Source organism: Lagopus muta, chromosome 1 (assembly GCF_023343835.1).
Source record: "Lagopus muta isolate bLagMut1 chromosome 1, bLagMut1 primary, whole genome shotgun sequence".
Classification (NCBI taxonomy): Eukaryota; Metazoa; Chordata; class Aves; order Galliformes; family Phasianidae; genus Lagopus; species Lagopus muta.
Genome location: NC_064433.1, coordinates 5926984 through 5950764, shown reverse-complemented (window position 1 = coordinate 5950764; position 23781 = coordinate 5926984). Strand labels below are relative to the sequence as shown.

Sequence of the window (23781 nt, the reverse complement as noted above, 5' to 3'; positions counted from 1 at the left end):
AAGTAGAAAATTATATTTTTCATGAGCTAATCCTGGGAAAGTGACCGCTCAGGTTTCCATGTCTCTTGGCAATAATAATTTAAACAAGGATGGCAATCTTTTGTTATTTTTTGCACAGTTGGAATGCTCGCTTCCAGATAACAGACATTTAAACTGCAATTTAAGAAGAAGAGGAAGAGAGCAATCGATAGGTATTCAGGAGTTCTCTCCTCTTAGGAATGCTGCATAGCTCAACACAGTATGCTTCAAAACAGACAGCCCAGATGCAAGCCTCTTTGGAAATTCTAAAGGCAAGCAAGATCACTGAAAAAATCCCTGAAAGCAAACAGAGTACAACTACTGTACCTTTACTTTGGGGAGGGTTCTGACTTCTGTCTCGGAGAACATTAATCTGGTAGACAGCTCCGTAAGGCTCAAAAAGTTCTTTTAACTCTTTTTCCGACCATGAACGGGGAATCTGTCCAACAAACATCTTAATGGCATCTGGGTCTGGTTGGTCTGAATGATCCAAAGCTCCATTCATCTTGTTAGCTGTGCCGTTACTAGAAAGTGGAAGAAGAGATGAAAAAGAAAAGGCAAGTTAGGAGACTACGCAGTTTTCATGTGCACTAGATGCAAAAGATGATGTCAATTGGCACAGAGCAGGAAAAAAAATCGGTATTTAATTAATAGCATAAGTATTATGTACAAAAAACAATGAGATTACATTTTTCATTGAGTCTGGTTTTCTCTGCAGGCTGCTGCTTAATGTCATTATATAAGAAGAGAGCTGCACCACGCAAGCCAGTACTTTTGCATTTTAAAGCAGAGGAGTGTGGCAAGTAAGTACAGATTTCTCTCCATAGCCGTTGTAAACAGAACTGCTGCGAATTCTCACTGAACTGGCTACTGGCAGAAATAAGGCAGTGCTGGAGTGTGCGTGTGTGTGTGTGTGGTTTGTAATAAAGTCACATGAAAGGAATATGAAACACTTGGCAATCTGTCAGATGACTAATGCAAGATGCCAGCGATGAATTTGCAGATTGTGTGAAGCATCCATGTGTGCATCAAATTAGTATGATATTGCCTAGAATGGAAAACACTCCAGCTATGCGGCTGGTTGCTGCCGATTAGTTGCCTACGCTCTTTAAAAAGGAAAAGCAGTCTGGAAAGTGCCAGTCTAAAGCACATTGTTTATGGCAGCCTGGCACACAAAAATGCACCATTCAAAAGGAGAAAGCAGTGGTAAAATTGCTTGGAAAATTAAAATGCTGCTTCAGAAAGTTTTTCTCCATGCAGAGGACATGAAGCGTTTGAAATTTTTCACACCCTGTAAATTGTTCCCCTATCTGATCTCCAGATGTACAGCTAACTTCAAAACAGCTACACACTTCTGCTGGGGAAAAGAACTTAGCAACCAAAAAAAATTCCCTGCTCTCTGAGACATGTGACATATTACGATTTAGGAGGAGTACATCCTTGTAAAGAAAACAAAGAATTTTAAATTCTAAATGAAGGTAAAAATAAACCCCCCAACTCTTCTGCTTCTATTGATAATCAAGGATGATAATTTCAATTTGGCTAGAGATTCTGTAAGTGATATGAGATTTGGATGCTTGAATTTCAAGGAAGAACACCAATGAGACGTGACTTTCAGTGCACTCCTCCCATCCTCCCACTGGGGGTAGTGATGAGAAGCCACGCATTCAGCAGTGCTGAGAGGTGATCATCCCAACCTTCACGCATCTCAGAGCCACCTGCCACTACTGAAAAACTTGGCTTCAATTACACGTTCTCCATTTGACAGTTGTTCAAAAGAAAATGACCACAGGAAGGCTTGGAAGAGCCTGAGATCTGTACAACCAGACCAAAATCATTTCATGTGTGAAAAAAGAAAAGCCAAGAAGGGCAAGGAAGAAACAGCATTGTGTCATACCCCTGCATCACAGCTGGAACACATGACAGGACAAATTTTAATCCTCTGTGCTCCATCTCCCTGGAAGTGCAAGGCACCTGAACATATTAATATGCCCCTAGCAATTTCTGCACTTGCCCTGCTTACTGCAGGAAGGAAAAATTATATTAAAGGTAGACTGTAAACCAACAAGAAGAAGCTGCATTGTCACTTGTGAAGTGCTTTTAACACGGATCAGCAGGCAATGGGATTTATCACACACATTTATTAGACAAAATTCCCATTGATCCTAGTGGGAGTCTTGCCTGAATAACAGACTGAAGGATTTGGCCCAGCCTTCTCTATCGTGTTTCATGCACAAATGCCCTCTCTTGTTTTACAGATGCTCTTTGAGGCTTCTCTGCAGGTCCCAAGAACACCAATGCAGCCATTGTGATTTCTCCATTAGAAGCTGTGTTTTCTACATAGACCTAATATGAGACACCTCCATTGATACCTTAAACAATCCCCACCTCAGACTCTAGGAAACAAAAAACTCCTGACTCTTTCTAATGATACACAATGGGAGCAACTTTCAAGGCTGCCACGGAGTGCTGAGCACCCACACGACATGCAGAGCTCTGGAAAAATACATTCTGCTGTTTCTTCAGATTTCCTATTTGTCTATGCAATGCTTAAAACAACCTCCCTAGTAGGAAGAAAAAATAAATCCCTGACCTATAGCTTATAATAGTGGAGGAAGATACTCCCACACTATTTTGTACCTGCAAAGACAAGAAAAGGCAGCAACTGCGTCCTGCAGCTTTGTGCTGTGCTCAGGTGACTGTTCCTTCAGAAATCTGCTTCACTTTTCACTTCATTTGTTCTTTGCTTTGTTTACACTAAAAAATGAGTTGAGTTCCTTTTTAAATTATGCCCTTCATCCATTCTCTCTGTTGGATCTCTTCTTTAAGAAATCCACACGTAATTACTGTGTTAGCCCCAAATTACAGCAGAGGTCGTATTTAATAAAGGATAAATTTATTCCTTTGCTTTTTCCTTTACCCAAACCACCTTTACCACTGAGAGCCCTACTACAATTTCCATTGCTAACAAGACAATTTTGAGGAAACCACAAAACCTAACACTTCTAACTGTTTATTCAGGTTAATTGCTCCATTACCATCAAGTTCCTGCTTTCAGCTAAAGGTGCAGGCACAGGCGAAGATCTCTTCTAATTCAACACAGTGCTTACACACTTTCTTTACTTTGGCGGGGCCGAAGAGCAATTACACTGATCATATTCCTTAAATGCTTTATTGGATAAAGATGGTTGAACGCTCTGACTGCAGGTGTAGGCTACAGTATGCTGTGTCACAATGCTCCAGGGGACAGGTTTTGTCACTAGCTGCCTGAATTAACTTGGGCAAGTCATTAAAACTTCTCCGGATTTAATTCCACCATCCTCTGACAGCTCTGCCAGTCTGCAAACTGCTGCGGATTTAGGAAAAAAAAAACACAAGCATAATTTCAAGATTTTTCATTATAATTCTTTCCTACCATAGGGTTGGAGTTGTACTCAGCTGCCAACGTTTTGGAAATAGGGACAGGCAAGTTGAGCCTAGAGGGAGGGCAGTAAGCTTTGCCAGCATAGTCAGGCTCCTCATTAGGTTACGTTTGACTTCAGTGCAAATGAATGCTACTGAGGGTTCTGGAAGAACGGTTCCCCAACTCTGCTGGGATTTCAAGGAGGGCATCAGCACTTGCAAAAGCATCCTCATCCACAGTTGACAGTAGGTAGAGGACTACAGCCAACTCGCATGAAGTGAACAAGTAGATAAAAGGGAGATAACAATGAAAAAAATCATCCAACAAAATGGAACAGTTTTATACAGTCTATGGATTAAATCCTTTCCGCATACTTGAATCATCCACTGAGGAACGGTAAGTACAAAGCACACCTGACTGAGAGTTCAGCTCTCACTGAGCTTGTTCAGGTGAATGCAAAATCCAGTCACACATTTTTGACCCCCTCACAAACTCACTCTGCTAGAGATGAGCTCCCTTCTTCCCTCCCAGTCTCCACCTTCACCATTCTGGCAGGAACTGCTCTGGACAAAGACCCTGTAGTGGCCAACAGCTGTATAGTTTTTGGTCACTTTTCCCTGCCACACTCACTCCCAGAGGCAGCAGTTCCTTCCTGCCCCCATCTTCCTCACCCACTTTACCCAGGAAGAAGAATCACAGAACCATAGAGTATTCCACAGAATATCCCAATATCCCATGAGCCTTCCCCTCAGTCTCCTTCTGAGGCCAAACAAACCAAGGGACTGCAACTACACATCATATGCCTTGTCCTCTAGGCCCTTCACCATCTCCATAGCCCTCCTTTGGACACTGTTTAATAACAACACAAAAAAGAAATCACGCATTAAAGTCTTCAAGAGATTTCAAGCAATTTTTGTGAAAGCTTAGGACCATTTCTTGCGAACATGAGTGTAGAGATAGCTGTGGCTAGGAGATACTACTAAGAAGAGAATCCCTTGACAATTACTGTCAGTATCCAAATGATGACATACATAAAGAAAGAGAAGAATTAGATTATGTGGCTTGCTGTCTCTACACCGCAGCAACCCTTCCCTCTGCGGCCAATTTAGCCCATTGGACTCTGGGATGACCCAGCACATCATCTTTGCTGACAAGGTGTCATCTGTATCGGAGAGAACAGCCTGAGGGCAGAGATTAAGCCACCGAGTTGCTGGCTGCTTGTGGTCGCTGCCAGAGCATCGTCTCTCTCAATTTGTGCCAATTTTCTTTCTAATAACCTAACTACCATTCCATCATTTCAGCAAGTTGACAGGGCCACTCTTTGAGGAGCTAGAGATTGTTTTAATATCGCTGCTGCTTAAGCAGGGGCACTGGCAAAACCCACTAGATGCCTTCTCTGCCTCTCCCATTCATATCTGTCATTATGGCAAGACTGCTAAAGTGCACTGACTGCTAAGGAGGGCAGTCTTAAGGAACAAAATCTGAATCAAAAGGAACCCTCTTAAATTCATCACTGTCAATATATTTAGCATTAATCCCTGCACACTTCCATTCCTGAACAAGATGCCAAGCTAGGTGCTGAAAACCTGTTGTTATGGGGACTGAATAGGTTTGCGTGAAAGCTGTGTTTTAAATCCATTTTCAGTCCTAGTCAAATTGTTTCAGTTTCTCTTGCATTCCTCACCCTACTTTGGTTGCTTTGCTATTTTGTTGGAGATTTTCCCTTTCCAACTTAACAGTAAACGACCAAACAGCATCCCTTGGAAGAACATTTAACTCCTAAGCATCAAAAGACAAGAAAAGCATGATGACAGAGAAGCTGGAAGTGTAAAGATTACTAAATCCAGCCTGGCACAAAGACATTTGCAGGCATCAAGGTTTTACAGTACCAAATATTTACATTTGAGCTGTGTGATCACTGTCAGGATATGGGATGAGCACCAAAGGGACACCATCACTTTGAAGGACTTCAACTGCTGGCAGAAGAGATGAAAAACCATCACCGTACCATGCTTGAAAATCCAAACTGCTGGATTATGAGCAAATTTTATCTGGAAGGACTCAAAAGGGCTTTATAAGCTCATTGTTTAGAGAGGAATGACTTCATTGTAAGGTGACAGACGGCAGCTGTTTAATGACATGGAGCATTATCGCACAACAATTTCAGCCAGGAAGGGTAGAACAATACCATACTCCATTGGAAACTGCAGGGGGCTGGGATTTAGAGACACAGAATGTAATTACCTAAATTGGATTTTGGCCAGCAAAAAAAGGGCCAGAACCTCTGACAAAAAAAAAAAAAAAAAAAAAAAAGAAGCCATTCTATTTTTTTGTAAGCTGTGAATGACTAAATACCTGTGTTTTGGGGGAAAAAAAAGTCACCTCCAGAAGACTATTCACAGAGCAGTACCTCAACAGCAGCTTGGAGGAAAAGATGTTTCATAAATCATTCACTGCACCCGCTGTAATGCCTTGTACAGTTTTTGGCTGAACTATAAACCACCACTACCACTAATTATTATAAAGTTACACCAATCCATCCTGGCAGTTGCTGAATGACTCTGACATCATACCCAATTAATGTAGAAGCACACAGTGGGACCAGTCCTGCGTTTGTAGTGATGTCTACAAAGCAATTTTCGACAGGTTTCTCTGCGCCCATAGGCAAGGTGACAACTTGTAGTGTCTGTACAACTCACTAAGCTGGCTTTATGCTACACTGAAGGCCAACTGCAATTTCAGGAGGGAACCAAAACTCTGAGCTTGCAAAACATTCCCCTTTACTTCATCTTACAGACTCGTAGAGCCTTGTAACAAAGAGACAAGTAATTCTTCATCCATCCAGCAGAGAGCAACAGCACTTGCACTCACACACATGAGCTACACAAACAATTCTGATGGCTTTTAATACCTGGCATCCAATGCTGAGATTTTATTCTTGTCAATAGCTAATAATACTCAAGTGCTCACATAAGCACTGAACAGTAAATGCAAAGATGTTTTCTTGCATTGCTTTTATGCCTGTGGAAATTATCTGTAAAAGCATAATGTTGCTTAAGACAACACAGGCTTTTTAACTGTCCTGACAAGCAATTCAAATTCACAGTCATTTGTTTTCTGTTGGAGTCGGTGTTCAGCTCAGCTTTGCTAACTCTCTGTGTACAACAAACCATGGTAAAACATAGGTCCTAGAAAGGACTACTTGCTTTCTGATAAACTTCAAATTTAGTATATGCCTTCACTTTCTTGCCTTACATGCAAGTTTTCAGCAGGCTGAGGAAGTAGCACCATGTCACACGGGGGGACCCTTGATAATCTGAGGAAAAAACCCTTTTCCTATGCTGAAAAAAAAATTTCAGAGTGAACACATTCAGGCTGGGAGAAGGAGAAGCAGTGGGAAGTCATCTTTCAAACAGGTGGGTCAGAGCACGTGCTGCTAAGGGTAACATGAATTGGATACAGTACTGAACCATACACATACAAGGTACATACATCAGCGCACAGCGGAGACAAAATAAATTATTCTTTAGAGATTCCTCATTAGTATTACAGGAAGGAAACGAGGATACAAAGGAAATCATAATATCTATGTTAAGAAGCAACTGCTGCGTGCACTTGCAGTGCACGTTAGGGCACATGCACTCATTCCACTGTGTTGAGGCTTGCTGCCTTCCTAAAAGAAGCCCTAAGAGCTGTGCTCACCAAAGCAAACGAGATCACGACCTGGCTGTCATCTCCCCATGCTCACTGCTAACTATGTACCTCTGGAGGCTTCTGACTGTTCTGATTCTGGCCTCTGGGTCGCTGCATCACCTCCATTCCAAAACAGCTTGATTTAGGCCTGGAGTTTCAGACCAAAGTGTGAAGATCCCTTGCGTATGTGTCTAAAGGCAAATGACTTTATTTTAATGTTGTACTTTTGGTAACGCTTCCTAGAACTGTAGAGGCAAGCAGCAGTAATGTCACAAAAGCTCTGCATATCTGTTGCAGAGAAAAAAACAAAAAACAAAACCAAAGAACATTCAAAGTTATCTTAAAAAAAAAAAATCAAAGGAAAAAAAATTATATTCAGTGTAGTGCTTTCAAACTGTCTCAACTCTTCCCACTGGTGTATGGACCTACTTTATAGTTAGAAGTTGTTCTGTAGAACATGCAGTAGTGCTTTGTGATGTGCTTGTGCTGCACACGGATGAAAGTGGAGTAACTCACAAAAGTTAAAATACCTACTTTAGATTACACGCATGCACATGCACATGTATAAAAACAAGGGAAAGAATTTGTGTAGAAGGGAAGGTAAGCAGGGAGAGGAAGAGCTGTTTAAAGTCTTCTATTTTAGGAACAAATTAAAATATCATTACTAGTTCATCCAATAGTGGCAGCAAACAATTAAATGCACCATCTGTACAGGTCAGAACTGGGTAGTATCTTTTTTTTATGCTGATAAAACTTACAATGGTCTATTTTCAGTATATTTAAGTATTTGCCTACACTGGCCTGTAGATTTTACTAAACTGGAACTAGGAAAAGCTCAATGTTCAGTAGAAGACAGCCGCCAAGCCCAGCCCACCCCCTAGATTTCTTGAGTTTGATCCCCATCTTGTTCTCCCATGGATGAGGATGACTGATTGCTAAGGACACATGACAAGAATGACTAACAGTGCTTGGAGATCTTCATGGACAGGCTGTGTATTAGCCCCGCTTTGGTCTTCTAGCCTTTCCTGCAGGCTTTGGGAGCTAATTAATCCCAGCCTGGATGAGGTCCTCCAGGCATCACTATTCTGCAAGACAGAGCTCTGCTCAGGCAACTACCCAAGAAGTCAGTTTTGCTTCCAGAGCAGGATTTGTATGTTAAATCATTAAATCTTCAGTCTAACTTGAGTCTGCCCCTGTCAGCTGTAAGGTTGGTACATCTAGCTCCATGCGGCAATACAAAAATAACACAAGAGTTTAAACATTACCAAAAAATACCAAATGCATGACTTTAAAAAATCTCTTTCCTGTTGGCCAACTCACAGGTGGATACCTGCACATCTGGTTTTGACCTGAAGAGTTTAGCATTAACAAAGGCATCTATTAATCATTTTTGCATCTCTGTTTTAGCAAGAGGAGAACCTTGGCAGTTCACCACAACTATGATGCTCACAAACAACGACTGTGACTTTGTGTTTGTTTCACTTCTATCATACTCCTCACTGTCTCTTCCCACTGTAATCTCCTTGGGCAGAGGCTGTCCTTTTGTGTAAATATCTGTGTTATATCTAAAATGGACTGAAATTGCAGAGAGGCCCATTCCTCATTATTGGAAGCTGTACAATACCACAAAGAATGCTCACGCACTTGCACAAGGACATTACAGGTTTGGAGAACCATCTGACACGATTTCTCCTATGAAGTTGCATCTGAAGTAGCTGACTGCTCAGTATTAACGATGTGGATTATTAATGCTTTGCTTTAGAGATTCCACATATCTGCAATGAAGCATACTCTTTTCTGTGTGGCAGAAAACATTTATAGGTATTACTTAAAAAAAAACACAACAGTATTTGATTACTCCCAAATGCACATATATATGTGACATGCCAACAATCAAATTAGAACAGTATCAGGCTTTTAAAATTCAGGACACGTAGGAACATCTGTTTTCTTGTCAACAACCCCAGCCTCTCTCTCTCCCAAACACTGCTCAGAATGTATGTAGTTGCTGCACAACGCCCTTCTTCCTTTTCCCCCCAAAACTTCAATGTAGTATTTAATGATGTGACCATTTCAGCATTCTTATCTTCAGCCTGGCAGTCATCTGCAAGTTCTGAGGTTCACAAAGACTTGCCTACTTCATGGCCAGCTGTGTCCTGGAGCTGAGGAGGGATGGAGAAGATGGGCAGGAGTCCTCCAAGCATTTGTTCAGAAACACATCAGTGGCTTCGGCAGACTAAAACCAAACAATTGCTGTAGGAAGTACTTTACAACCCAACCTATTTCAAGCCTGGCACCCATTTATGTACGCATACAATGGTACCTGCTCACTGTTGAGCTTCACAGAGCACAGAGCTATTTCCATAGTTCCCAAAAGGGAGGGAGGTCAGCAGTTCACATCCAACATGGCTGCTCTAGCTAAATAGCTTCTTTATAAAGGGAATGGAAGATCCCAGCTCTGCCCATATTAAGGGTAGAGCTAGTTTCAGTTAGCTGTTTATTTATGGGAGATCTGAAATAAAGAAAGCTGAGACATTCAATTTTCTTACTTATAACAAAATAACCTATCAGGCTTGCTCTTCCTGCCTCCATCTACAAATCACAATATAAGAAAAGATTATTGTCCAAAGTATGATGCAATTGTAATTTTAAGAAGTTGAGTATCATTATAGCAAAATCCCCCTCAGCTGATTTTTTAAAAACCATTTCTTCATTTTTTTTGACACCACATCTGGCATATACAATACAGATGATCATTTGTTTATATATCTGTCTAAATGCCTTTTCCAAACACAGCCAGATGGAGCCTTTCAAAATCAAATTAATTTCAGATTAATTCACTCTGGACCCACTCCAGTTTCATGACTCTATGCTTTGAGGCACCATCTAAATTGATTTAGAGTCATGAACTTAAAGAGCTCAAGTCCTTAGGTATAGAAGAAAAAGATCCTTCTTGCATACTGAAAGAGTCAGCAAATCAGGACTCTGCAATTCTAAGTTTTTGCTGCTTCAAGCAACCCCCCAAATCAACCTCAGAATGCATCAGTCTATACAGTGTGAAAATCTCCTGAAACCATTCATATTTCACTCCACCAAAAATCACACTAGAATTTATTGTGCCAATGCTCTAACTTCCCTTGATGAGCCCAATAAAATTTATTGCTCTAATTAAAAAGCAAAATAAAAAACAGTTTTGTTCTAAACCTTGCAATAAGCAGCACAGAAAGACAGGAGACAGGTAATAAAAATCTCCACTGCAATAGATTTATCTGAGGAGTTATAAACAAATGTAGCCTGAAAAACACGGTGGGCTTGCATACTGTCAATCCTCCACGTATGCCTTTATTATCTCACTTGTTTCAATTGCAATTTGGGTTTCCATGGAGATGTAACAGTCAACTCAGGAAAATTATAAGATAAATGTCAGGCAGTGATAACGGTGTTAATGAAGCTTCATTGACAAGCAGAACTATGCTTCAAATAATAGGCATATTTCTATTAGCATATGTATAACCTGCCCAGAAGAAGAAGAAAAATTCCCAACAACCGGGAAAGACAATATTAAAAAATTAAAATAAAACTGTGTCCATTTAAGACACATGACACACAATGAAACATTGCATCTATGTGAAATGATGAATTCCTAACAAACTGAAGAGATGTTGGTTTGAAATTTAATTGCCTGCTTCCTTTTGAAATGTTTTGCACATATCATGCTAAAAAAGCACTCAGCCGACACGCGCAGATGCGCTTCTGCATGGTGTGACACTTGTTTCCTTACCATGCAGAGATGGAACGATCTGCCTCACCAGGCACTTTAAAACATACAATTTCACAATGCACAAATACAGCTGCAGTGAGCTGTTATAAAGATGCAGACCTTGGTGGGAATGGACTACATACAAACACAGCTCTTGGGTGCTGCAGGATGGCCTACCATGCCACCTAAGGTTTCACTTTGGCAATTTGCTAGAAGTCAGGAGGATTGTGGCAGGAGTGGGGCAGTCCTGTGCTGGAGATCTCTAGGACAATTTCTGCAGATGGATGAGAGGTGCTAAGATGTCCACTGCCTATCCATTGCTGTTGGCTGGAAAGGTAAGAGGTGGCAGAGGTTGTTTTGTCTCTTCTTACACCATTGCTGGCCTTGGAAACTCTTTCAGATGGAATCCATCCTGTTGTAAGAGTGAAGTGTCTCGGAAAACTGCGTTTCTGGTATTAGCTGAGTGTTAGAGAGGCAACAGGTAAAACAGTGACATTGAAAATCTGGATCAGGCTTGTTTCAGTGGCAGAGAAGGGGGAAATCCTAAACCTACAGGCAAAGAAAGAAGAAAATCTTCATCCCTCTCAAGACTTGATGGTAAAGCACACAGGCAGGAAAAACTGTGCACACTGTGGAAAGCTCTCAACTATTACTCTCATGAATAAACTTATGAAAATGTAGCTCTTCTGAACATGTATGCAGGGCAGGAAACAAGATGATTTTACCATCTGCATGGAAAATACAGTAGGGGTTTGGGTCAGGGGCAGAGGGGCTCCTTGTCCCCTGTTCCTTCCACCTCTTCCAAATTTTGCCTGTTTAGTAAAGGAGATCGTGAGTGCTGTCTTGGAAATACTTCCCAATTCTTCAAGGAGGAGTATGGAAATCTGCCCATCTAGCCAGGCTGTGGGATCAGAAAAGGGAGTTGGAGAACTACCCAGTCTTTCTGTAGAGCTGACGTCAGCTCTGATCAGACTGCTCAACAACAAAGTTAATGTGTATATATATATATATATATATATATATATATATATATATATATATAATGTGTATATATATATATATATATATATATTTTCTCTTCATGTCATATTACTGAGAAGTTTAAAAAAATCCAAGCTTCTGAATCTTTTATAACCACTTCTCCATACTAACTACTAGAAAAACCTAAGTACCTCATTAGGTTGCTGCTAAAATGTCAATAGTTAGAAAGTGCTTTTCCCCAATGATTTCCAACGTACTTACAACTCCCTTTATTGTAACTCACTTTAGTGCATCTTTTGTGGGGAAAGAAAAAAACAAAACCAACAACAAAAACCCACAAATGAACCCAAAAAACAAAATCTTCACTATGACTGGTAGTTGATTGTATGTTACAGCGTGAGTCCTCATGATAACTTCATGGGAGTCAGAACAATATAAGCTGGAGTCTGGCTTCAACTGCAGCTGGGAAAGTCTTTGCAGTACTCCTAGTGTCAAATGTTCCCAGAACCAAGTCCCACCATATTCACCAATACCAACACATGCAACAGTGACGTGGAGATTACGAAAGAGAAACTGGCTTCAAACCCAGAATGCTAAGCAATTTTTAATAGAAAAAACACTATGCGTGCATGATAAGAAGTACTGCCCTGTGCACATAACAAAATGGGTCACACTGTCTCCATTTCTCGCTTGTTGAAAGGTCTGCATCCCATTACAGTGTGTGCTGCACACTCTAAAACATTATTTGTTCTCCTGTGTATTCTGGGTTGCCAGAATATTCTTTAAAAGCTAAAGAGAGTGGTTATGTAAATGCACAAGCACACAAGTAGTCAACGGAGAATATTAAAGTGCAAGATATTATTTAGTTTCTTATATTTACCCTCATATTACCAAGTTATTTTGCTTCCCTGGTTTACAAGGCTACAAAGTTCTTTTGAGGCTTACAAAAAAATAAACTACATGCAATTCAGAAAGGATCCACTCCCCTTTTAAAGGCATCATTCAAAGTAATGAAAAGCCTCAGGAAAGCTGGCTTAACTGTTCCTAATAAACATATTATAAAAAATCCCAGCATAACCACACCCTAACACGCACACTTCCTAAGCCATGTGGCAGTCATTTATGGGGTCACTGCTGACTTCAAAGGCAGACCTACATCTTCCAGTTGTGAGCTGCCAGGGAGCTCTGTGCAACCTCATGGTGAGAATCCATTCATGCACTGCCATTCCAAAACCTCTTGCCAAATCAACAGGAAAACGCATCCTGGTTAAAACTGCTTAAGGTCATAGCAAATACTTGCCACAGGAGAAACGTAAAAGGATGAGATAACTTTTGTAACAGTGTGTTTTGGACAAAAGATTATCCTTCTAGATGTTTTTTTCCATGAAGACTTTACTCACAAGTGAAAAATGAATCTAGGTCTTGTGGACTGGCTGGCAGCTTTCAGAAGACACAGGAAAGGAGATGGGAAAAGTGGGACTACCATCCCCATCCCTTTGGCCAGCCTGTGTACAAAGTCTCTTAACTCCAACAGTTCAGTGCAATAGAGATGGTAGTTAAAGACTTCTATCTGTATTTTTAAGCTCTCTGTAGTGTTCTTGACCTGTGGAAATTGGGTCATCTCAGGTCTGGTTGGCTGTTACCACCAGTGTGAAATGCAGTACGATTTAGAGAAATCTCTGTCATCACACCTCAGAGTTAATTTCTTTCTTTCTTTTTTCTTTTTTCCTTCTCCTCCTGAAAATAGAAAAGCTCTTATTTGTGATGACAAGTCTTTGGAAAGTCAGAGGACTACTAAAGGTGCGTGGATGCCTAAGATCTCTAGCCCTCTTCCAACTGTTTTTCCATACAAGCCCTCTCTGCACAGACATTGGCACCTTTGCTCAGCAGATGGAGCAAGAGAAGAAACCTGCCCTGGGGCAGGTGGAGGCACCTGGACACTGCCAAAAGGAGAAAACAGACCCAAAGCTCCCAGGTCTCATCTGCTTGATACAGGAAACACAGGGGAATCCAAGCATCATAAATGGGATTTTAATATAGGAACATTTGCTTTAATAATTTGAGGGCCGAACCTGCTGAGCTTGTCACCGTAAGCAAGGCAAATGGAGAAAAAACCTGAAGACTGGGCTTTTAGTCCAAAAAAAGAGATTTGTGGCCTTGTGCTTGCTTTGAGGGAACACAGGATGTCTGTGCCTCACGCCCTCGAGGCCGGTCAGCTGCACTCAAACAATTTCAGATTCATCTAGAAGGATATTACTAACAGCTCAATATAAGGCACATCTGTTTCCAGGCTGTAACCACCTTCAGAGGAGACAAAATCTTTTAGAAGAACGAAACTGGGAAGCATTTCTAATGGTACAGAACAGAGGACAACGCAGCAACAAAACTGGTTTGTCAGCCACACTCTTTCATAAGTCCCTTCTACTTGCTGTGCTCATTTCTCTCACCTTATAACGAGTGCATTATGTTCCCATGCCAATGAACTACTCTGAAGCATTCAGAAGAAAGCACTATATACATGTTTAACTGTTATATTATTAAAGACAAAAAAACTCAACAACCTAAAAACAACCTTCCATGATATGCTTTTCCTTTTAACTTCATACAATTCTAATTTCTCCTTTAAAAGCAGTATTTGAAAATTATGCAACACAGCAGAAGTGAATACTTTCCAAAGCCACTATTATTATTTGCATTACAGGAGTGTCTCCAAGGCCCCAAACAATGTTGGCTGCTTTTTAAGTAGCAGACCTAGTTTTATTTGTTAGCCCAGATGTTTTCCTACTACTTTCGTATGTTAGGAAACACGATGTACTCCCAGAGGACTTCACTAGGTAGTTAAGGAAAAAAAGGGGAGAAGGAGACAAAGCACATCTAAATTCACTTCTGCCATCCCTATGAAGTCAGGGATGTTTAATCTACTATTTGATACCAAGCAGTTTCATTATGCAGCTCAACATACTGAATGCTTCTTACTTTCCTGTATTTCCATCTCTCCATGACTGGACTGAATGCCAGCACAGTTGGCTGATGTAGTCAATGCTTTACCAAAAATAGTCAGATGCTCTGGAGGTCAGTATCAAGAGTTTTCTGTCCGAATGGGCATATATTCCATGAAGTTTGAAGGTGGATGGGAGCACAAATCGGATATGTCAGTTCACATCTGACATTACTCCCTGTTTTCCAGTCATTTATCCAGGACACCCTCTGTTATCCTTTGCTATTTTTTTCGATGATGCTTTCTGAGACAGAGTTGTGTTAGGCTGAGATGCTAATTAAAACTACCTTGAAATATTAGCAGCTATATAACATTGGATTGGTGTAATAAAAATAGTTTGGATATGAAAACTGCTATCAGCTTTTACATACAATAAATTATTTAATAAATTCTAATTGCCCGGGGGATTTTTGCAAACAACAGGGATTAATGAATATAATGCATACAATGCATTTCTATGTTTAATAAACAGAAAAATCAACCTTGACAGTGCCCTTTTGTATATTTCAGAACAGATACACAGCTCACATGGAAAAGGAAGGAGATTACAAAAAGCTTTCCCTTATCCGTACGGAGCTGTGAGGAGCTCAGAGTCAGCAAAGGCAGCACACTCAAGGCTGCAGCAGCCGGGCCACTGACAGCTACATCCAAACTATGCATCCTCCAGGAGTCATTAAGCCTAAATCACAGCTTGTGATTCCTAATCTTACATGGTCAATGGGCTTGTGTTTCTTAAAGATGGGTATATCGGTGGAAGCGAGATTTGGACTTGAGGAGAAGCGCTTTACGAGCTCAGCCGTGTGAGCACTGCAGAAATGTACACAAAGCTTTACAAATGACCTCATTTTTACCAGGAAAGGACAGCTCAGTTGTGTTCTATATTTTCCTGAGCTGAAAGAAGGCCCCACAGCCAAACTGTCATGTCTAATCACTGTGTTACTTCAGCGTGCTTAAAACAAACAATTTTTTTTTCCTTAAAAAAAAAAAAGCACCAAAAAAAAAAAACAACAACAACAACAACAAAAAACACCAACAACACAATAGCTGTGGAGCAATTGTGTTTGGGAGAGCTGGAACTGTATTTTTCAGCACATAACCAAGTCATCAGAGGAGCAGTTTTGCTTAGTTTGATAAACGAGGTTTACAGGGATATGCTTTGACCACATTAATGATCTGAAATGATCATTCCTTCCCCCCACTTTTCCTCTTAGGTCATGGATCAAATGTGACCCATTTTCCTTGAATGCTTTCCCACCACCTATTTTCCCTTCAGAGTGGTAAGCCAGTTGCTAAGGACACATTACAAAGCCACCACGCAACCACTATCTCCCCCCAAACACACATACACACTTTTCTTCTCCCTGCCTTTATGATATTTTCTCCCCTCTCAGCATCCACTCTGAACAAGGTCCTGCTTTACATTCAGGAAAGCCAACAACTGCTTATAAGGACAAGCTTAGTGCGAGAATAGGATTTTCTAATGACTACAGAGACTCCCGGGGCCTTCATATTTAAAAAAATATAAAGGCAGCAGTCTTGGCTTTTAATTACTCCTAATTCTAAATCTCATGGCCTTAAACACAATAGCTCTTTCAACTGAGAAAAAAAACGACACTAATCAGTAAGAGTCCCCTGCGCAACCTGCTAGCCCTCTGATGGCACTGCAGTGTTTGCACTGTTCTGATTTTTCAAGGTTGACCAATGAATAGCAAAGCCAAGATGACTTAAAAGCATTAAATCATGCAACTAAAATGGCTTTTTTGATACACTGCTGGATGGCTTGCAATTAGCAAGGGGAATCAGTACAAGGCAAATATTATAAGAGCAGGGAGAGACAAATAGGGAATCAAGGGAGACCGGTGTTCATTTTGGAACAAGTAAGTCCCAGATGTTAAGGTATTTGCCGTTTAATACAACCCTTCTCACTTGCCAGGTTAAGGAATGCAATTTAAAAGCATTAAAGTTCAGTTGCTGAGCCTCAACAGAAACTAAATGAAGATTTCCTTCATCTGCTCTACTTCCCTTGAAGAAGCCAACAATTATTCCTAATTGGTGCAAAGGTCTGGGAAAGGGAAAACTTCTGTTGTTCTGCAGAGTTTTCTAAGAAAATCTTTGTCCCTGCCATTCATAAAAGACGTGTCTCATTTAAATGTTAAAGATGAGGAAATAACACTGCAGGTACTTGGATTTCCCTGAAGATTTCAGCTTTCTGTGTCATTTATTACACTTCTCAGTAATGCGCCACTCTGTTGTTGACTTCCATAATCAATACCTCTGGTCTTCTGGCAACTAGATGTATACAAAAATATATAAAATAAATGTTTCCATTATACAGATTCACATTTAAATTACTGTTACAGAATGGACAAGTGAGGCTTTGGTCACAATCCACACCTCTACAGCATACAACTCATTCTTTTTCCACGGCACATCCAAAACACGCTTCCTCCTAACTCTGTCCAGATGACAAGAATCACAACTGCAATGGGATTACCAAGACAACAGGATGGTGAATCCATACACTGGACCTGAATTGTACCATGGACACTATAGAAAGATTAGTTTTCAGCATCAAAACAAAATGATCAATAAATACACCTACTGTTGAACTATCCATGAGCAAACTAAGTATGAGCTTCCTGCAGGAGTGGTCTAAAGTAAAAGCCTCCTGAGAAAAGCACAACAATGCTGCTGAGTTCCTCAAATGAGACACAAAATCTCCACTTCTGAACTAAAGGAACGACGCATTTAGCTTTCACTGAACAGATTTTCACTCTTGATGTTAACTGAGATGCCCACAAGAAGACCCAACATATGGCCTAAGCTGCCAAGCATCCCAAGCAGTGTCCCATGAACTCCTTATGTGTATACAGAAAGCACACAGTAGTATCCCCAAAGGGGACAAGGCACCCCTCCAAAGGAAAAGGCATAATTTGTCCACCTGAAACAGGCAACCAAGCCTGTGCTTTCTGGACATACAAATAACTGCCTATAACGATGACCACATTTTTTCATAATTGTATATTCTATTCCTCTACTTCCCTTTGTACTCAGCCTTCTTCTTACCACTCTTCTTTTCCTTTGTCCTTAAGGCATCTTTTCTCTATGTTTAGCTTATCTGCTCTTGACTAAACACGTTATTTCACCATACACGTAAATAAGGACAGCAGCAAAGGTAGTTGGCCCTCATTACCGATTTGTTCTGGGACAGTATTCTAAAAGCAGAGTGAGCAACAGCAACTTCAAAGCGTATGAATTCAAGACTCTTATCATCATATTCTATCATTTGTGAATAGTTTGGCCTCCCAGCAGCTCTCTTCCAGTCCACAAAAATAAACATGTTATGTACACTATTGACTTATTTTTCTCTTTACTGTTTTTGTCAACTTGCTTTCAAGCACCTGCGACATTCTCTAGCTACCACTGCCTGCTGCTCATGTGCTTAACTCAGTAAGAAACACACAGGTCAGATGTAGAAAAAATTCATCCTTTGGCCGTTCCAGTAGCCAAGGCAGTGCTGTCCTCTGGGGCGTGCTGGTTATCTGCTTACCTGACGATTTCTGAAAGACTCTCCACTTCCATTTCCCCTGTTCCCAACAGTGGCTGAGCTCCCAGTTGAGCTCCCATGCAAACCAAGATCTAGACAGACAGCCTGCAATTTTCTCCCTCTGTTACAACCTGAAGAAGGGATGTCAGGCAGCAGCACGCCACTGCTCCATTTTGGTGGTTAGTGCCTTGCATCATCCTTTTAGTGGTATACGCGAGCAGTGATTGCTTTCCAAAGGCAGACACGGGGAGCCAGGTTACAAAGCAGCAAAGAATACCCATTACAGTAAATTAAAATCCTTAAACAAATTACCAACAGTGAAACAATCTCTGCTTCAATTATGTGGTTAGCTGGCACATGGAGTCTTTTCTTGCTTTGGCCAGAAATACTGAAGCCATGATTGATCTAATCTGTAATCATGTTGTTTATTTTTTTTCAAATTAGGGATAATATAAAAAGCACAACAACGTGTATGTATATATTCACAGCACCATTGCAGACATCCAAAAGCAACTCTATTTTATCTTTGCTGCTTTGCATTTTAACCTAATTTCTTCCCTTTTTCAGTCTACGGTAAATACAATATTTGCTTTTAGAGTTCTGACTCTCCAGGGGTTAGAAAGGAAAAGTACTTAACACAGAGATTATCTTTCTGGTGTTGCACTGTACGAATAAAAATTGTTACATTAATGGGAGTATGCAGTCATATTCAAACACCATTAAGTACCTCTCCAGAAAACAGAAGGAACAGGAGTGATGAACTACATACATGTCGTTCTGCTTGGACTTGCAAGCACATTTGTGCTTCTCCCCCCTTCACCAAGCAAAGGATTCCCAGGGAAGGAATTTCCATCCTTTCTTGTTCTTTCATTAACTCTTCCTAGCCTGTGCTACAGGCAAGCCAGAATATTAATACTACTATCAGGGGAGGAAGCGCAGACACATACAACAGCTGATTCCCTGCAGTTGGAAGGTCAACAACTTGTATAAAATCTTGCAAAGAAATTCTGCCAAACTGAACTAAAATATGGATCTTATATTATTGGGACCCCATTTCACTCTTACAAACCTAAATCTTGTATGTGCCTGCTTTGGACTTGAATGCATGCAATAAAATGCTTTCAAAGAGACCAAGATTCAGTGCTTCATGTATCATACATTCCTTTTCCTTTCAGGGTGTAGGATTTATTTTTAGCTGGTTTAAATCAACATAGGTCAGATGTGTATCTGCTAATGAGTATTGGTAATTAAGTTTTTAAACCACACAGCAGCAATCCAGCACTTTCATGTTGTTGATCTCTCTCTAAATTTGTGTATATTTTCAGAGCTGTTTCTGAGAGTTCTATTTGATTTAATTCCATTAAAATCTTCAAGGGTAAAGTCACTTGCAAGAGCTCAAAATATCTCTAAAAATGGATTTTTTTTATGTCAGATGTTGGTCTTTTTCTTTGAAAACCTTTGTAGTAGTTTTGTATAATAGATTTTCATTTATTACACAAAGGAACAGGAAAGTACATCCTGAGATTGTAACTTCTGGGTTTCTGTATTTTGCCATGCATTAAAAAATGGAAAACATAAGAGTTCAAATTCCTGGTCTTGTTTCAGTGTTTACAAAGTCTACAGCAAGCACGTTTACCTGTGCTGAAGGGGCAGCTTGACTACAAAGCTTTGCAAAACAACCTTTTTTTTTTTTCTTCTTGGAAAAGCTCTAATCATAGCCTGGTTAACTTTTGGGAAAACTGGCATATTTCACTGTTCTCTCCTATAAAATGGAAACATCTGTCTGCATTTGTCAAGTACTTTAAAACAGCATGTAAGCAAACTGAGACTGGTGTAGGTACAGAAAATGTGAGGGAATACAGCAAGAAATGCACTCCCTTCCCATAGATTTCAATTTAAGCAGCTCACAGGAATCAGACAGGCAGCTATGAGTTAGTCTGTTCAAATATAATTTCATTCGTATGTGTCTGCTTTCCCCTTGCATAGCGTAAAAGCTAAAGAAGAAAGAAAAAGAAAGCCTCAGCATGATCTTGAAATTAATTTTCATGATAGGAGCAATTGAGTCCACCTACTAAGGTACTCATAATTACATTGTACTGTTACTTGGAAGAAAAACGGCCAGCTATATTCTAAGAAAATATTAACCCCATCAGCCCAATCACAAATCACTACATTTAATGTATTCTTCCTTTTATTAACACTCACAAGGTGCCCATTAGAAGCACCTTCACTGCTATTCTAAATCACTTCTAATTCTGACACTAACAAAAACACGACGGAACCTGTTATATACAGGTCTTTGAACAAAAGGCTCTTTGCTGTGCAAAAGACATATCAGCACTGGATGATTTAGCCCATGATTTTGTTTACTGCTTTCAACTTTCATTACTGTTAAAAGCACTAAGATTGTTTCCCAGACAGCTGAGGTTTCTGAGGAGAGGAAAGAAATCAACACCCTGATGCTGAACTCTGCTCTACCTGCAGCTGGTCAGAGAAGCAAAAAGGAACCTGGGTGACAGGCAGGGTGCCATCACCTGTGCCTTTGTTTTTTATGTTGCGTTATCACTGCTTTTGCTTTCTAGGGAAAGGAGGAAGGAAAGCAGTGATGCGGCGGTTGGTCTCCAGGCAGAGCTTGCAGGGTCAGACACATTTGGCTCATGTCCTGCCTTCGTGCCCGTCTCCTAAGCCAGGTTTGCTTTGTCCCACGTCAGCTATCTTGCAGCAAAGCAAGCTGCCAATTTAAACACATTAAGTGCCTGGAGTGGTTACTTCACTTCTGCTAAGCAGTCTCACTGAAGTCTTGATGTTCTAAAAAACGGCTGGAATCAATGCTGGGTAAATTTTTAGTAGAACTTACAACACTCCCTGATTTTAGCTCTGAGCTTTTGAGAAAGATTTCAAAAAATGCTAGATGCATTTCACAGGAGCCAAATCTTCCAGCTGAAGAAAACAACTATTATTTCCTAAAACACTAGTCTCTCCAAGGCTTCTACAAGTTTAATTCCATTTAGGCACAGACTGATACTCTCTCAAACTGAAAAGTGAGCTACAACTAAAAAGAAGGAATTAGAATTATGCTGATGTTTCACTCTTAGAATTCTGTGTGCAAGGGCCCTGCTTAAGCACCCTGACCCAATAGGACTTGCTTCAGGTACTGGGTGCAGCAGATGACCCCAGAGGCCCAAATGTAGCAGGAGGTCCTCTCTCTGGTCTGGACATCAGTACTCAGAAGAAAAACTGCTGGAACTGGAGAAAATGTTTTAGGAAATGCATTATAAGTCCTTGGAGAAAACTCTGAAATACCAACCAAGGAGTCATTTCGCATCCTTTTTCAATAGGGCTCAATATCAATCTTTCTTTATAACATCAATTATTCCCGTAGAGGTGGCATTATGACTGTTCTGCCCACAAAAGGTGGTGAGGAAAAGGCTCCCTCCATCCCAGCAACAATGCTCCAAACCCAAACTATCCTTATCACCAACGTTACATACTCCTTCTGTTTAGAAGGTCTGTACTTGTATCATGATCTCGTGCAGACAGATAAAAGATTACGTGGATTTATGATACAGCAACTCTACTATGGTACTGTATTTTACTAGTGAAAATGCAAACATCATTCTGCTAAAAATATCTTCATGTCATTCCACAATATTGTTACTAACATGCACACACAACAATAAAATCTTTTGGGCATTCGCAAGCAGTTGTTATATCATTTATGAGACAATGACAAAGCTGTACACTATAATCGTAATTTGTAAAAATGGAAAAAATGGTACAAATTAAACCAAAATCAATTATTTAAACTACGATGGGGGTACCAAAAGAGAGTATTTTGTTACTGAGATGATGCAACTGAGTAGCTGAACAAGAAAATCCTGAAATCCAAAAGCCGAGCTCTAAAGATGATCAATCTACACCTCCTTGGCCTGTGTTGGAATGAAAGATTAAAAGGTTGTATTTGAGCTGACATACTGGAAAAGCAAGTATAAGACAAAATATAGCCATGCTCCACCTCTCACTGTCCTGAAATCAGTGGGTCAGATAAAGAGGGAATCTAGATTCCCCAAAGCCTATGGTTTGATTGCAAGCTAAAAAACTTGACTTTCTCAACCTCCCTCAACTTTGGTCATTTGTCAGTATTTCACATGAAATGATGAACGATTTCTAGAGTGGAAGGATTGATACAGTAAGCAATAACTTATGCAATTTAGCAATTCTCTTTCACCTTCTTTTCTCTAGTGTTTGCCTTGAGCAGGAAAAACAATAAGCTGCCAGACAATCTACTCTTCTGCAGCCTGTGCTGTACAAGCAATTTAAGGGCCATCCCGTGTTTCACACCAGAAACAGCATCATAAGGGAATACGTTCCATGGCTTGATCTCCTATTAGAACATCTTGGGAGCCAGGAAAATATCATACTGGCTGTATTCCTCCTGCACACAAGCAAAATGGACACCGCTTACGCATACACAAACAAAAGAAGGCTTTACAAAAAAATGCTTTCCAAATATCAGTTTTAATCTGGTTCCACTTAGAATATAAAGCACTCTCCAAAAGGGAAAGGCTATACCTAATTTTTAAAAAATGAACTGTGATGAAAACATATTTGCATTTAATCAACTGCATACATTTTTGAATACTTCTTAGCATGATATCCAAATAAATATTTATTACTGTAGTAAACCTTTCTCTTGTTGGCCAGCATGTTAGCCCAAAACATACCTTACAAAGATTTAAATTGTATACTGCATCTCAGCAGTTTACTATGCACTGAAGCACATCAAACAAAAACCAATACAAGTATGTCTCACGAAAATGAAAAGGCTGGTGCAATTCACTTTAAACATGCTTCTCTCTTGGCTTCTGGAACACCACTTTGCCATCCTCCCCTTGGTCCCTAGTTGCCTCTTGGCCGAATGTAAAATGTGTTTGTAAGAATTTAAAAAAAGAAAGAAAACACTACCAACAACCTACCATACAAGCAAATGCTGTGTAAGGGGGAGGACAAATAGTGGAGCGAGATGTAGCAGCTTGCTTTTACTGTCTCTTTGCTCTCGGGAAAATGCAATAGTTGCTTCTGAATATTAATTGAATAAAGAGCCGTGCAAAATCCAGCTGTTGCCCATGTGATTGGGTCTGGAAGAAGGGCGCTTTCTCTGCCCTTCATTTCATTTCTGGACTTCCAGAGACTCTGCACATATGTAGCCCTGTAAGTGCACGATTTAATTCTGCAATCCATCTGTGAGACTCCAACTTCTCTGACTCCAGTGGCACATCAACATTCTGGAAGCTGTAACTAGGATAAGAAACATTTAATGAGGCTCTCCTCCATGTGCTATGGTTACATAGGGCAATAAAGAGACTAGGCTGTCAGTAGAA

The 23781-nt window shown here is 40.3% G+C and overlaps 1 protein-coding gene across 16 annotated transcripts in view; it reads right to left on the bottom strand.

The window, feature by feature from the left end:
* The window catches only part of CELF2 (CUGBP Elav-like family member 2), a 564102-nt gene that overhangs the window by 131789 nt on the left and 408532 nt on the right, over positions 1-23781 (bottom strand). For all 16 annotated transcript variants that reach the window (XM_048952217.1, XM_048952225.1, XM_048952171.1 and 13 more), the window contains one exon: positions 346-542. In XM_048952217.1, coding sequence (XP_048808174.1) covers positions 346-523 — 178 coding nt within the window. In that variant the 5' untranslated portion in view covers positions 524-542. The remainder of the gene's footprint in view (positions 1-345; positions 543-23781) is intronic.